Source organism: Protopterus annectens, chromosome 1.part0 (assembly GCF_019279795.1).
Source record: "Protopterus annectens isolate FY-2018-M chromosome 1.part0, PAN1.0, whole genome shotgun sequence".
Classification (NCBI taxonomy): domain Eukaryota; kingdom Metazoa; phylum Chordata; order Ceratodontiformes; family Protopteridae; genus Protopterus; species Protopterus annectens.
The window spans coordinates 1,060,889,051-1,060,906,146 of record NC_056725.1 but is presented as its reverse complement, the minus strand read 5'-3'; the positions used below and the strand labels follow the sequence as shown (position 1 = coordinate 1,060,906,146).

The following is a 17,096-nucleotide window of genomic DNA, read 5'->3' as shown; positions in this document are numbered from 1 at the left end:
TGTTCAGAATTTATTTCTAAGTCCAGGAAAACGTGGATGGCTTGTGGCTGACCAAGTTCACTGATTGCAAATTTGGAAGCAATCAAGTCCCCAATGATGGTAATATACTGCAGACAAGGTTAACTCAGACAAATGACTGGTGCCAAAGCCACAAATTAAAGCTTAATGCAAAAAATGCATCATTATTATTCCCTTTAAGAAAGCTGACATCCCTGCTAATTACATTATAGACAGCATCCCCTCAAGTGTAGACTCAGTGGTACATGATCTGGGTGCTCAGGTTGACAGCAATCTGAACTTTGACCATCACGTATCCACAGTAGTAAGGAAATCCTTCCAGGTGGCACAACTTACAAGTACAGGCATCGCATCTAGATCTAAGAATGTTATAACATCACCAGACCAGCAATTGAGTGCAATGCTCCCTTTTACATGTACCTCACCAGACATCTGCAACAACTGGAGAGACCACAGAGGTTTCTCACCAAGAAATTACAGGGTACACAAAACAAGTCTTACATGGAAAGATTGAAAGTTCTGTCACTGTATTCTGTCTCTTACAGGTCACAAAGGGTGACCTGTGCCTGGCTTACAGAATAGTCTCCGACCCGACACTGATGGAAATGCTACACATTTGCAACTCAAACTGCACGAGGATCACTTGTTCCAGGGGTCTTAACCTAACCTCTGACATGAAGAGGTCATGCTGGAGAGAGAGAGAGAGACATTTCTCAGAAACCGCCACTTCTCTGGAACAAGCTTCCAATTCATGTGAAACACAGCCCCTCCCTGATCCTCTTCAAATGCAATCTAGATCATAGATACTTACCTCTGTGAACTTCACTCTCCTAACCACCAATAATTGGGCAACTCGGGATAAATGTAGATAGGCCTGCAAGGACTCTAGGGCCATTAGCCAAGTAACCTTCTGTGAACTTATGAAGTAAACTAACATGCTTTACTCAGTCTGTAAAACACTAGTACAGGGCTTACACTTACTGAAAATTCTTTTGTGTGTCCTGCAACAAAATTTAGCATGAAAGGGAAGCAGCTCACCTACTATATTAGAAGAAGACAGCACACTTGTAAGACAAATTACCGATACAGAGCATTATGTCTTCTCTCACCAGTAAAGCTAATTACCTGCCAAAAATAATATGGAAAGGATGACTGTAAATGTCACAACACATTTCAGGTCCCTGTAAGAAAGTATACTTAACATCTGTTTAGCGCAGTTCCCTTTTTTTTATTCATTTTTTTGCAAACAGCAGTTAGGAAAAAAAAATTACTCTGAGGAGAATGAGGACGAGGAGGGTGTATTCAGGAAACACTTGAAATGTACTGTCCCTCAAAAATGTCTTGCCACCAAACAAGCTTTGGTCACAATGGCTACAGGTCACTTTATTCCACATCTTTACATTTTTTCACAGATTCCGTTTAACCAGATGTGAACTTAGTTTTTTACAAAATGAAAAAGACGCATCCTCTACTTCAAGCCATCCTTATCTGGGTCTTTGAAATGCTCAATTAAAAGATGTTTAAACGCTAGACAAGTTAAGTGAATCCACAGTCCCAGCAATTTGCTCTGGTTTATTGTCACCACACCAATAGCAAACTATGTCTACCTTCTTTCTTTCCAGCATGCCCAAAGATTTCTGCTTTGAAGGATATGCCTCTTTTACTATACACATATTTGGCATCTTGAATGACATCAGACAAAGCTATTCATGTTAATTGTAACAGTCTTGCTGCTTCTACAGTATATGATGCAGCCTTGCTTATTGCCTCTTTTTCCCTTACTGTGTCTGTAACACAACACTGTGTGCATATAACAGGCCAGCAAGTCCAGTACATCAGGGATCAACAAAAAAAATCTGCTCCCAATGAGGATGATGGCACCACTCCCAGCATGCTCACTCCTCTATCCCTAGGGGAACAAGTGGGCCCTAGGGATTTCATCTCAAGGAGAATGAAAGGACCAAATGACAGCTTGCTGGGGAGGCTCAGTGGTCAGAGTGGACCACATCAAAAAAAGAAATTTAAATCAAGTTACTCTCACTTCCACTTTGGTTCAGATTAATTCCCAACGCTGTGTTGTGCCTAGTTTGGCCTGAAAATGAAAGGGTCACTGACAGAACTTGCCTATATATATATATATATATATATATATATATATATATATATATGTATGTATGTATGTATGTAGAACAACCTCTCAGTATTTCAAGCTTACTTTCCATGTTTCAATCATCCTTTTCTCAACAAGCACTTTATAATTATCCTCTAGTACCAGTTGTTTAACATGAAAACCATGTAGAATGCCAATTGTCCCACACACACAAAGCATATACAACTAATAATTATGTTGTGTAACAGCAGCCATTTTAGCCCCCTCCCCTACAGTATTAAAATGTGTGTGTCTTCAGCAAGTACATTTGCTTTGTGTTTTGAAAGGCTATCTTACAGCTTTGTCTGAAGGATGGTATGGTAAACACACACACTCACTTTAAAAGTAGGTGTGGCTACAATGGAGTCAGAAAGAAGGATAACGGAAAGTGGGTGCGTTCTGTACAGACGAAAAGTCTTGATGTACCATTTTATGCTCTACAGCAAACCCACTAGCCCACTGAAATTAAGAGACCTTGCCCTGCTAATTTCCTGTGTTGCAGGATTGTTGTTGCATTGCTTTAAACATTGGTCAACCTGCAACCTTGACAGATGGGGGTCAGTCTGCTGAAATTGTTGCTGTTGTCTTAAGAAGGTTGCCTTTCCTCAATAAAGGAAAGAAGGTACTTCACTCTGCAGAAATACAGGAGACTCTGGAAAGAAGTCCAAGCTTTTTTTGCAAAGTACTAAAAAGGAATTATTTTTAGTATTCAAGTAAAGTTGCCATCCTGTGTTACTGAAATTATTCAGAACTGTCTGGGGTCAGCACTTGGACTAAAAAGATTATCTGTTAAACTATGTTACAACTGACTAATTTTATGTTTATTTCCTAATGCAGTAAAATAAATATTTTATGAAAGGCCAAATTAAGCAACCCATGTTTACTTTTGTGCGTGTGTAAACAAGGCAAAGTGGCATAGAATGTGCTTTGTTCCTTTATTGCTAAACATTCTTGAATTTGTGTCTTTCGGCTTTTACCTGTTAGGGGTCGCCACAGCGGAACTCCGGTTCGCTAATGACTGGCAGTAGATTTTTATGTACTGGCTTGCCAGGCCTAACACACAACCTTCAAAGAAGGAACGCCCATTCACACATGTCGCTACACAGAAGACGCTCTAACTGAGAATCGAACGGGCAACGTCTAACTGTGAGGCGACAATGCTACCGCAGCACCACCATCACAGTTTGGTATGGCCTTCTTGCACATCACAGACATTAACTTTGCTCACATACACGGAGCAAGAAATAAATATACCACACACCACTTCTAATGACAGTGGATTTATTTTAGCATTTTCTCAGTAAACTTCAGACGGAGAAACTCAAAGTCCAAATGAAAATAGACTACTTAAGCAATAACCCACGCCTGGGTGTGGGCAATGCTGAATTTACCCACGGTTGGTGTGGTTTGGTCACGAGGGCGAAGCCCGAGTAGCCAAAGACAACCGTGGGTAAATCCAGCATTACCCACACCCAGAAGTGGGTTATTGCTATTATACAATGACATTAAGAAAAAAAATACTTACTTTTCTTAAATAATGGCATTGTATACTGCCTCCATGCTGCCCTTCTGCAGCTGTCTGGTATTCTGTGGCATTTCTGATGTACTGCACATGCGTATGCTTACACAGTACATCAGAGCTATGTGTGGAAGCAACGGAGAAAGCAAGCTCGCTGTGTTAAAGGAGTTTAACATAGTGAGACAGCTTTAAAAAAAGCAACAGATATCTTCCTTTCTCCATTGGTTTTTTTAAAGCCGTCTCACTATGTTAAACCCATTTAACATAGCGACACAGAAGATCTCTGTTGCTTTTTTTAAGCTATCTCGCTATATTAAACTCCTTTAACATAGCGAGACACCTTCTAAAAAGCAACAGAGATCTTGCATTCTCCGTTGCTGTAACAAAGAAAAAAAAAAGACATACTAATGGAAAAAGTCTAGGCGACTGGACCTTTTTCCATTAGTAGAAGTCTAATTTTCAAAGGGCACGGTGACCAATCAGCGTACACGTTTTGGAATATTAATGGGGGCATTGTATAATGAAAAATATTCTCTTATTCTTACACCACCCAGTCTCTACTCCACATATTACAAAGGACCATGAGCTCTGAAGGAGAGTAACACATCTAAAGGCCAGGCTCACATTCAAATGTACAGTTAAAAACTTTTCCAAAAAGCCATAAATACTAATTAGAAATACAGCCAATCAGTCTCTATTGCATCAACTGTATCTTCGGGAATGCATAAAAAAGAGCTCTGAAAGACTATAGCAGCTTTCAAAGGTCCAGAAGCAGCAACAGGGTCTAAATATAGACCCCACATTCTGCTCTCACCCCAGACTACAATAGTCACAGAAGGTCTCATGAACTTCAGTGTTACCCTAAAGCAGAGTTATTCTCAGGGGAAGTGGAGGCTGTAGAACAAAGGAGTGTCTTAGTTCTTTTCTCTCACTAAGACAATGATATCCTGGTCTTCAGACTCTTTAAAGCAGCCTGAGCAGAACACTGTCTTCCATAGCAAGTCCACACCACAACTTGATGGGCATAGAACACATACTAGACAAAAGAAATCCAGTACTCAGAAAAATGCTCACCAAGGGTGGCAAATGGGAGTGAATGGCTTGTGGAAAGTGAGATGCTGGCATCTGATCTTATTCCCTGTAGGTGTTTTCCCACTCCTGCATTTCAAGCTCTCAATAAACATCCGTTCGATGTCTACACCATGAGCCACATATACAGTGCTGTGGAAAAACTTTGCAGATCCCAGCTCAGGCTGAGTTATTAGACCCTGATGGCCAGGGAAGAGACCCTGATAAGAGACATCTTCAGCTGACAGACCTGCAGATAATTGGTCCTACTTCCAGGATAAAGCTGCTCAGATGGGAAGGTCTGTCCATCTGACTTGAAAATGGGCAAAGCCTACACCCTGAAATGCATCCCCAGGGTGGGAAGCCAAGGGTACACCTCCTCCAGGCCTGGTGTTGTAAAGCAGAACTTGCTATTCTGTGGTTAGCATAAAACCTGCAGGACAGCTCCAAAAACAGACTTGCTTCCAACCTCAGAGTACTGGTACTTGTTAGGGGTACATGGCCAAAGACCTGGGACTGTGCAAGGTACCTTTGCATTTAGCCATGTAAGAAGAATTGTGAAGTTCCACTGTCTTCCTGGTATCATGACAGCTATCATATCTTTCCATGAGGCAGTACTGGACTGGTTTAGTCTTGATAAATAATGTGATAGCTGCAGAGGCACTCCAATGATTTGCTTTTAGGCACTGAAAGCAAAAACGTTTCACCAACATATGCCAGGACTGATATCTGAACTGTGTAAGCAGTAGAAATGAACTATGGGTCTCAGGGAATAGGCACTCTTATGTAATTAAGTGATGGTACCACAACATGTACAGATACCAAGTTTATGCAACTAAGCACAGCAGCTTCTAAGAACACTGTGAACAAGATGAATCCAAAATGGTTGCCCATTTCATACAATTCCTAATGTCAGATCAACATCTAGTCAGAAGTTCTTCTAGTTGAACATGATTTTAAAATCTAAGGGGTATACAGGATGGACATTGTGTATGTATAAGTTTCTACAAACTTTGGACTGAAAACTCAGTCATATCTGCTTTCTGGAGGCATTTGCTATTAGGCTTTCGTGCGGGCAGGTTTACAGGCTAAAAATAACCATCTCCCGAAGTAGGGCAGACAGGTCCATCAGACACGAGGAAGGGACTAACACCATGACAAAATCCAGTGGGTTACCTTGATTCTGCAACCAGTAGTGATGCACAGTTCCATTTAGGTACCTTAGACACAGACAGGAGCAGAGGATTGTGAAGATGCATACTAGCATGAGTTCTATCATATATGAGGAGACTTGGGCTTTAGACTGCCAGAAAAGTCAGCTGTAAAAATAGATTCTGCAGTAGAAAGACCCTAATTTATGAACAGAATGGACTGGCTTAGGACTGCTAAAACTGTGTCCCAGTTGTTGAAAGAAATTCATGGATAAAGTCATTGGCAACAAGAGACAAGAGACCTCTGAATGTGGGACACCATGAGTAGCAACCATTCAATTACAGGGACAAACGTGAGGATCCATTCTGCACAGCCACCAACAATACATATGTGAACAGTTATAGAACAAATGGCAAGCTAAAAGTTAGAAATCTGCACTACAAATGCAGAGAAACCAAGGCAAAGTGCAGAAACCTAATGTGCTTTCTTGGGACCATGATGTACCAGAAACCATTCATCATATGTCTTAAAACACATCTAACAATCCTACAGCAAAATGGTAAACAACAGCCTGAAGAACAACCATCATAATACGAGGCAGAAACATATATAAGGTGAAGAAATTGAAAGTCTGCAAGTGACATCAGGCCTTCTGGCTTTCATTGCACAAGAAACATCCAGAAGTACACCATAAAATTACCTACCTTGGAAGCATATAAATGACAAGCATAAGTAACAAAACTCCAGATGCATACATACAACATGCACAAATAACCTATTAATGGAGGATAAAAACAACAGAAATTATACATAGCCAGCATAAAGGGATAAAGCACTAAACACATCTAAGTGACCTTGTGTTCAGTTAGTAGTTTTAGTGCTTAAATTAGCTGGAAGGGGAGGACGGCTGTGCCATTTCTTGAGTTTGGGTGAGGCAGGCGAGAATGTATACTGTCACAATCTCTTGAAGGAGCAGCAGCATTGTGCAGGCATCCTGGGGAAGGCTTTTAACACAGCAAGTCATCATCAGGTAGTAGTCCCCATTAGTGAGTACATAGGAGCATACACTCAAGGGGTAGGGAATTGTGGGTTCTGCACAAAAAATGGTATTGGGGTCATCCTGAATGTCTTCACAGCTGGGATATCTGTGAGGAAACCAATAATTTCAGTAAATAACACATACAAACACACTTTACTACACAGTTATGATTCAGACAATTCGCACACTCCTAGAATTCTCTCTACACAGTTATGATTCAGACAATTTGCACACTCCTAGAATTCTCTCTACACGGTTATGATTCAGACAATTCGCACACTCCTAGATTTCTCTCTAAAAGTGATCATCCACAGTGCTAAATCTATTACAATGCACGTCAAAAGCACCATATACTTTACTATGAAACTTATCTTGTTCATATTTTGTTTACCCTACCTTTACTTCAGTATAACTTATTTAAATATTGATGAACTATGTGCTGCATTCTATGCCACTTTACAACTTGAAATCTGCTGACTACAGAAATCATGCCTACTCACTGCATGTGGTTTCTTCCCACAATTGCATCATCAAAAGGTTGGGCTACCAAGCTGACACAAAATGAGAACAACTGGACAGCTGTCATCATACAATAAATGCAAACAGTTTATTAAACTTAACAGTTCACCAAAGTAACTGAATTAAAAACTACATATGACAGAATAAGAAAGCCATCTTTACATGATGAGACCGAATTACACCAAAATGAAACTGTGAAGGTGACCTCATGGTGCAGCGACATAAGGCCCTTACTGCACTGCCAGATGACCCACATTCAAATACTGGCACATGAAGAACCACAGGGGAGAAGGATGGGATTGAGAGGCATCTTAAGGGGAAGGAGGTATCCTAGGCTTCTGTAATAAGCAGCATATGAGCCTGGTGAGCCCCACGTCGCATAAGTGGTGAGTTATTCAGTCAGGAGGTTGTGCATCTGAGGAAGTACGCATGCACCTCCCAAAGGCAGTGACTGTGGAGTTGACAAGGTTGCTGCAAGGTGGCAAAAGGTACAACACAATCCCTGGCAGAAGTGTAATTGTTGCGCCAGAATCCTTGATCTTCTTATTGGCCCCAGACGTGAAACAGGTTGGGTCTGGGAGGCTTAGGCAGGTCTGACACACCAGGTAAAGGAGGGCAGGAGTTGGTGGTCAGCTGTGGAAATAAAAAACAAACAGTAAAGAAAAAATTTCCACGTCAGTTAAAATAAGCTATGTAACATGGTTATTCTCACTGTTGAGACATGCATTCCCAACATTAAGCAACAAGAGAACTACCTGCCTTCTGTCACTGCAAGGCAGTAGCTCAAGGATAATATGGATATAACCAGGATGGAATTAAGGAAGTAATGGATTACCTACAAAATCAATGCTAGTATTCACGAGTGAAGAGAACTGTAACCCTCACTATCACTTCAGAGTGTTCTGTGGGTCCAAGTAAATCAACTGACTTTTTCAGAAAAGTTTATATGCTTGGTTAGAAAGGCAATATATTAAAAGAAAAATGCCATTCATAAAAACATTTAACATTTTCTCTTCATGCATTATGGCCTTTACAATGCACCTGTGGCCCTGTTTTACATGAATTTGCAAGGTCAAATTAAATATTGTCAGTGTAAAGTCAAATCAAGTTCTAATCATTTTAAAATAAAAGCAGACCGTCAGCCATTTCTAAAACTCAAGAAATAAAACACTTTTGCCTGAAGTTCAAAATATTCATGCAGACAGTAAACCTCAGCATTGTTTGCGGTCCATTTCAGTTTCATTACATTTCTAAAAATTTAAATTTTCTTACCTTGTATTTTTCTTTGGGAACACTATTATCCTAAAAGAAAAAAAAATAAATGTCATACAACCACCTCAGATTAACAACATAGAGATTCTAACCACCAAACTGCAACTCAACAATAGTAAATGCATTTATATAATTTGTATGTACATTCCCCCAGGTAATAATATAGCTACACTTGAAGACACCCTACGCTGGATATCTAGTCACTACCCTCAAGAAACCTTACTTCGCGGAGACTTTAATATAGATTGGATCACCTGTTCTTCAGAATCCCCTACCACCCATATTAACTTGCACTCATTCACACAAGTTATTAACACCCTAACTAGGACAGGCAAACCCAACCATAAAGAAAGTATACTTGATTGGGTACTCATTAATAGTCACCCCAACCTGTATACGTTTGGTACCCTCCCTGATATAGTCTAAGTGATCACCATCTCACATATATAATTCAGCACAGTAACCAATCCCAAACAACCCTTACTAAGAAATGTCAGAAATAAAAAAAAAATTTGACTCAACCAAATTCCAACTAGAATTAAATTCTTGCAATTGGTCTATACTAAAACATCTCCCCTTAGAAGAAGCAGTATTATATTTTAACAAAAAATTCCTTGAGATTCTTGACTTTCATGCCCCTACTCGCTCAAAGAAAACCAAGGCAATAGCTGCACCTTGGCTTTCAAAAGAGACCAAGCTCAAAATTAAACTCAGAAATAAATCTTGGGCTTTATGGCGAACTACTAAACTTCCTCATGATCAAATTAAATACAGGCAACTTAGGAATGAAACTAAAAAACATATACTACTTGACAAAAAACAATACTACTGCAAACTACAAACAGAAAATCAAAATAACCCTCAGAAGTTCTGGGCAGGGTTAAATAATCTTCTACACCCTGGTCATTCTACTACCCCTGTCCCAGCTGCCTTCACCGATAAACCATCAGAAGCAGTCTCTGACAGTTTTAACCGATTCTTTACAGAGACAATCCAAGCCCTAGCCAGCCAACTGCCTCTTAGCTCCCACAGCCTAGATAGTTCCACCCTTATAAATCTACCCTCTTTTAGCTTTCAACCTGTTGCTACATCACTTATCCGTACCTTAATCAGAAAACTAAAACCCACCACACTCTCAGCTGACCAACTTCCAGCTGAATACCTACAAAAATCAGCTGATGCCATTGCCTACCCAGTGTCATTACTTATCAATCGCACCTTAGCAGAAGCAAAAATTCATGATATCTGGAAGATATCCTATGTAATCCCTCTTCATAAAAAAGGAAGTTCCACTGAGCTCTCCAATTACAGGCCTATAGCTATACTCTCTCCTCTAGCAAAGATAATGGAAAAATGTATTCAAAAACAGTTCATGCACCACCTAATTAATAACCACCTCATGGCAGATACCCAGCATGGCTTCAGACCTCACCATAGCACTACCTCAGCCCTACTAGTCTTCTCCAGTACCATAAATTTCCATCGTAACAATAACCATATTTCTTCAGCTCTATTTTTGGATCTGTCCAAAGCTTTTGATATGGTGGATCACCAACTATTAATCAACACGCTACAATCACTTTGTCTAGATCCCAAAGCCCTTCAATGGATTAATTCCTACCCAAGTGGTAAAACAGGCTGTACTTTGGCAGACCAAACTCTCTACCCTGTTACCCAACACCCTGGGAGTACCACAAGGTTCTACATTAGGCCCACTGTTATTCTCCATCTTTATCAATGATTTGAACAGTCATACCTAATATGTCAGCTGTATCCAATATGCAGATGACTCTACACTGATTTGCTCAGCAACATCCCCTACAGAGTTACAGTTAACTACCCACACTACCTTTAACACAATGGAAAACTGGCTTTCCAATCGTCGCCTGATACTGAATCCCAAAATGACTAAAATGCTGTTATTCCTACCAATACAAAGGTCTAGTGCCATTAACTTTACAATCAAAGCAAAGGACGGCACAATAATCTCACCAGACCATTCTACAAAACTACTAGGTGTCACTATCGACAATAACTTAAAATTCGACCTACATGTCAACTAATTGATCAAAACCATCAATAAAAAACAAAACTAGGCTCATTGTACAGAATAAAAAAGCTTCCTGACTCCCCCAGCCAAAGTTGCTATTGCTCGATCTCACCTTCTCTCCTGTACGCATCCCCTCTTCTCCATAATACTAGTAAGACTGTCCTGAACAAAACCACTATCTGTTATAATCACATCGCCAGGTTTGCCACTGGGCTGCCTTTCAGGACACATCGTTGCATCAATCTAATTCAGCTTGGATGGCTCGAACTACCTAGTCTAATATTATATAACCAACTAGTTATGACCCACAAAATTATATACAACCCTGAAAACACCCCTGCACTCAAAAATCTGGTCACCCTTTAAAACAACCCTAGACCACTGCATTCTTCCAGCATACTCCTTATCTAGACATGTAAAACTAATAACTTAGCCGGCGACTCTCTCTTTACTAACTCTGTAGGCAGAACATGGAACCTACTACCTCCTGAGATTACCTCACTCTCTTCTTTAGGTCATTTTAAAGCTAAACTAAAACTACACCTGGGGTCAAAATAGACTTGCTATTGTATCAAGCCTGGCTAATCTTTTCTCTAGATTATGTACAGCTGCTATGTAACCTATTTTGTACTGCAACTTTTAGATTTCCCTACTTTGAACTGTATCAGCTGCTCTTTATGAAACTAATAAAAATGGTAGTTCATTGATATAATGTAAAAAAAAATGTATGGATTATCTCAATGTTCTTCTGTAAATATTCTATCATGCTATTCGAGATATGTGATATGTAATGATTTTTTTGTTACTGTTGAGAGCTTTTCTCCCCGGGCCTCCGCTGAAAATGGACATATATCCAGTCGGACTATCCCCGTTAACAAATGTAAAATAAATAAAATAAAAAATGACTCCATACTTCAAAATGACTCCATACTTCAACACAGAAAAACAAACTAGAGAGATAAATTCAGGTCATGGTACACACCAGGGGGGGCTCGTGGCACTGGACTGCCGGACTGCAGCCCCCTCAACAAAAAAAAGAAAAAAGTACCTTTTTGTGTAGTGAGTGTATATTATTTTTTGTTTACTGTGTCTCAAGCAAGCCGCGACTCGTCTTTCAAGTTTTTTCCTGCCTCGGCAAGTACGCGCATGCGCACTTTAATCGCCTCGGGTTGCGGCGGTTTTAAATAAAGACTTTTTTTTTGTTTTTGCTGTAGCCCAGTGAGGAAATTAAGGCATCAGTGTGATGCCCAGCAATCTATGCAGTTCCAAACCACATAGAATTGGAAGGGGTTCGGACTGCGACATCCGCAGGCACATACGCTGCCGATTGGTTGTCGCTCTCTTCCCGGGCTTTATGTGCTGGGAAAAGAGCGAGAATCAAACAGTTTCAGTTGTGGACTGATTCGTGAGCGACTGAGTCAATCAAGGGAAGGATTTACCTAGCTAGTATTTAGCATTTATTTGCTATTGGATTTCTATTTTTTTTTTTTTTTTTTTTGGGCGGCCTATATTTTGTCAGCTGTGCTGAAGAAGAATTACTGAAGATAAGAAATAAGTAGTACAAGTTAGAAGAAGAACAGAGTAGAGTACAGAGAGTTTTCTTCTTGGTGGTATGTATATTATTTTTTATTGTCCCAGCCAACTGCATCTTTTTTAATTGTCATTGTTTATGTTATTATGTTTATTGGTAGCCCTTTTAGCTGGACATGCTTGATTGCTTTAGTGGTTTGCTAGCCTCCTTATAACTTCTGAAAAAATATTGCAAATAAGCCGTCTTTAGCCTACAAAAATGCATCATTCCACATTCCCTTTTGTCTTTTTAGTCCATGTTCTCTATCATCTCACACTTGATAACCTTTTTTGTTTCACACTGCTTCACCTTTATCAAAAAGGTTGATCATCACATCACATCTTTTACTTGGTCTTTTCTTCTCCTTGCCTTTACACTCAAGTGTGATGAGATCTTAAATCACATTACAAAGCAGAGATGCTTCAGACCTATGAAGCGCAAAGAAGTTATTAAAATTATATATTCTTTCAAACTGAGAAAAAAATACTCCACAGTGAAGGACATTCTCCCCCTCACATACCTACATAATTACAATCAAATTTGATTCTGCAAAGTCAGTACATCAAGACTACAAAATTTGTTTTTGCTGACTTCTCAGTTCTGCAGTCCTGATTTCTACTTTTCTGTGCTGCATGCTGCTAACTATTAGAACCGCTTTGTTTTTTACCATGTCTCTCAATTTAAATTATGTGCCCTCATTGCTATTATTTGCCTTTTTTGCTTTCTTTATTTACTCACTGTAGTGCAGCCCTTTTTTCCTCCTGATTTGTTACTGCAAAATTCTGTTTTTGGTGAGTTTTTTCCCTTATAGGTATCATGACTCTTTCAGATGCGTTTCTTATTTTACAGTCATTCACTGCTGTGCTTCATAACAGTTTCTTCAATAACACACTGTCTTCAGTATGTCATGTTTATACAACTATGTAACAAACAAAAGAGCAGTGGATCAAAGTTCCTTGTAGTTCTTTATACATTTATGTATCTTAAATTTTCTTTGATTTTCTTACCCACTGAAAACAGTGTCTGATGGGATCCTACTATTACACTCTTTACTCCTTTTCATCTGTCCAAAACTTCATCTTTCTCTTCCTGTTGGAGTTCTCTGTCTTGTTCTGTCTCTAAGTGACTTCCATATTGGAAAAGTCAATAGTATCTGCCTGTTTCCTAGGTGAGCACTTCTTTCTTCTCCTACTTCTAGATACTGGTGCTTTAGGGTGCACCATCTGCTTCTTTTTCTTTTCCCTGATTGACTTCTTCCTTTGCCCATTGTTTGTTGCCATTAATCTCACAACAGGATGAGGATTCTACTTCAGCTTTCCTATTTTTAGGCCCTTGAAACCCTGTTAGAAGTACCGATATTCAGTTTTCTCTACCACTCTTCCAGCCATTTACTGGCTCTTTCATTGCACCTGATTAGACCATGCTGATAAATGTTAGTATCACAGTCTATCTGTACTGCAAAGTTCTTCAGAACATATTTCATAACTGTCTGCTATCAGAAGACTCCAAACTGTAATTTCCCCCAGCATATTACATCTGTGTTTTAAAGCTTGCTGTAGCTTGCAGTTCATTATCATATTGTCATTTAAATCTTGGTGTTGGAGTATTTTTCTTTACTTTACCTGGATCCCTCTTACCTGAGACAGGTTTCCATGCTCTACTACCCACCCTAAGCATCCTGACTTTCTCCTGCAGACTACTAATGGTTGCGCAGATGTGTTTAGAAACATCTGGTTACCATTCATTTTGCCTACTGGGCATGCATATCTGTAACTTACTACTAAAGAGTCTGTGAGGTTGTTCACCTTTGGCAGGCTTCCCACAGACACCTCAAGAGCTACCTGTATTAGCATTTAGTAACAACACTGTGGATCATTTCCAATATGTCTTCTAATGGTCTTAGCATTTCATAATTATGACTCCTATTGACTAAAGTGCAGTTTTATACTTACAACATTTTGTGCTTTGCATTTATATAGTTGTATTTTCAATGTTTATTGTATATAGTGTTTTGATCTAGTCCATTACTACTGTTTTGTCTTAAAACCACTATAACAAAGCTGCAGTTAAAGTGATGAACTGCTCTAGACTATTACAATTAGCAGTTTGTTGAACAGCAGTTTTAAGCATGTTAGGAGAGGGAGGTGAATCCCGCAGCAACTAAGAGAAAAGGGAAGTAACATTTATCATAGGCATTCCATCCCAGAACTTTTCCCTTTGCTGATAGTTCCCAAGCATGCATATTCTGGACGTTGTATTATTGACATAATACTCTTCCTTTCTTTATACATTGTTAATGTTTTTAGCAGTGCTGTACCAAAGTGTTGCGGTAAAAGTCATGTTTTAAAAGTCTGGGGTACATACACAAAACTAAACTGTTACACTCAATAACTATTCATGAATTTAAATTATAAGGTATGCTGTGGACCAGGCAGTCTCTAAGCATGGCAGTGGGAGGGGGAGGCATGCCTCACTTGTGCCAGGGTTCTTTGCTGGTGTCCTTTGACAGACCAGGGTTAAAGAAGGAAATAATCAATATTTTGGGCAGACTGGTGGCTAGAGTTAAGCCTGATGTAGGCACACTGATTCTAAATGAGAGAACTACATGGGGTTAGGAAATGCAAATGTTTCTTTATAGACATATCACCAGTGATTCCTTCAATTCATAAATGTTAAATTATTCACATAATTAGTACCACACTAGAATACATGTATGTAACAATGTGTGCTGTGTAGAGTATTCAGCATGCGCCATACTGACTGAGCATTTATTTCATGTAAATAAGTAAGCATGTCAAGCATTGATCCCATTGCACCACAGCTCCACCCCTTTTCAGTTGACCACACCCCTTCCTGGTGGCCCCACCCATTCAGCTGTCTCCTGCAGCCCCCCTTTGATTTGAAGTCACCAGCCGCCACTGGTACACACATCATACATCAGAGACCTTCTAACATGCAGCTGCAAGGCGAGTATGAGACACTGACAGTGAGTTACCCTGGCACTAGATTTTTTAATTAGCATAGCTCTCAACTCTCCAGGAATTTGCACAATGTCCTGATTTTTGCCTCATATTTTTAGTCTGTTCCTCATACAATTTGTAGTTTTCTGGCAAACCATTGAGGTTTAAAGTCACTGAATAAATATGACAGATGTGAGTTTCAGACTTCATATCCTTCAGAAAATGCACACAATGTCTGTTTGTGTCTTTCGGCTTTTCCTGGTTAGGGGTTGCCACAGGCATAGCTCCTCGTGGTCCCCTGCAGAGTTCCTAAGGCAGCAGAGAGCAGAAAAAGCGACTTTCCTGATTCTAAGTATTTTTAAGCATTTTTATTGCTTTTTTCGACCTTTTGTGCATTTCGACCACTGTTTGTGCTTATATTATTGTTATATTACCTGTTTTCTCTGTTTTTCTGAGCTTAATTTGTTGACTGCACTTCTTAGCTAAAGTTTTGCTTATAAGTTAACCAACAGGCTAATACACTCAAGTGTACTAGCCTTTGATAGCATTTAGTCGAATAACAAAGCATTTACTGTATTTTCTGTGTGTGTAAAAAAAAAAAACTAAAAAAACCAAAAAAATACTTCTGCTTTCCTAACTTTCCTAGCTAGTTGTTCCAGTGATCAGATTTGCTGATCCCTGGGCTTTGTATTTGGTTCCTGTGTTCCTCCATTTTCTTGTGTGGCCAGAGGGAAGTTTCTTTACTCACCAGTGAGAGTGGGGAGTACTGAGCTGCCTGTTTGTCCTCAGAGGAGTGGTTAGAGACAGCAACTGGTAATTCATTGGCCATTTTGGGTAATTTCCTGTTTTTTCCAGCCCCCTGCTATAAAGCACGCTTTAGCGCGGAGTTGCCACAGGAGCAGCGGCGGTTAATCAAGGTTAAACTATTCGGGCTACCTAAAGTCCACTCTTCAAATTTTCCCTTAAAACAGCCTTCCCTGAACTGTACTGCTGATCTAACCAGCGTATTCTATATCTAAAAAGCTCAGCTCTACTTGATTCCTAAGTAGAATATTCTCTATCTGTAAAGCCTAGCACTTGCTCCTGAAGTACTTTTTTACTTGATATAGCACTTTTATTTTACATAGTACCCCACCAGCCAAAAACCCCATTCGATCACCCACATCCCCCGGAGTCTTTTAAAGTCTTTGTCTATTCCTTCTAGCATGTCGAAGGATCAGTTGCTAGTGTCCTCTCCTACTCAGTTGGTGAATCTGGGAATATTGAGGCAATGTTACAATTGTCTCATGTACACGGACAACCCTCTCCTTCTCCCACAAAACACAAATACATGCGAGAGATGCAACTATATAGCCAAACTGGAGGCTGAGCTCTCTCAACATAGGACTGGTAAGACCAGACAGGAGGAGAAGGTAACCACACACACCACAAACCCAGTCTCACATAGTACTATCACAACTTCAAATCATACACATAAATACACAAAGACATATTCGGAGGCTCTGATCAAAAATCTACCAAAACAGCAGAGGCCACCAAAGCAGACACCCAAACAACTGCCACCTCAGGACACAACACATGCAACACAGAGACCACATAGTCAGTGTGCCAAACAGTCACAGCCCTTAAGGCCAAACACAATGCCAGACACACTCGTCATTGGTGACTCCATAGTCAGACACACTGTCGTCCCGCTCACCAGATTGAACAAGCAAATGGTCACAGTAAGCTGCCCGTCGGGCCCTAGAATCCGCCACATACCGCCAGCACTCAGGTCTCT

General features: G+C 39.9%; 1 protein-coding gene across 2 annotated transcripts in view; it reads right to left on the bottom strand.

Annotated features, from left to right (window-relative positions):
* LOC122796436 overlaps window positions 1-17,096 on the bottom strand; it is a 2,401,740-nt gene that overhangs the window by 187,432 nt on the left and 2,197,212 nt on the right. The window contains exons 15-16 of one of the 2 annotated variants that reach the window (XM_044064916.1): window positions 8,737-8,766; window positions 7,750-8,097 (exon numbers count right to left, since the gene is read on the bottom strand). In XM_044064916.1, coding sequence (XP_043920851.1) covers window positions 8,008-8,097; window positions 8,737-8,766 — 120 coding nt within the window. In that variant the 3' untranslated portion in view covers window positions 7,750-8,007. Of the gene's footprint in view, window positions 1-7,749; window positions 8,098-8,736; window positions 8,767-17,096 lie in introns of those variants that run through there. The other variant, XM_044064908.1, reaches the window with a different exon arrangement.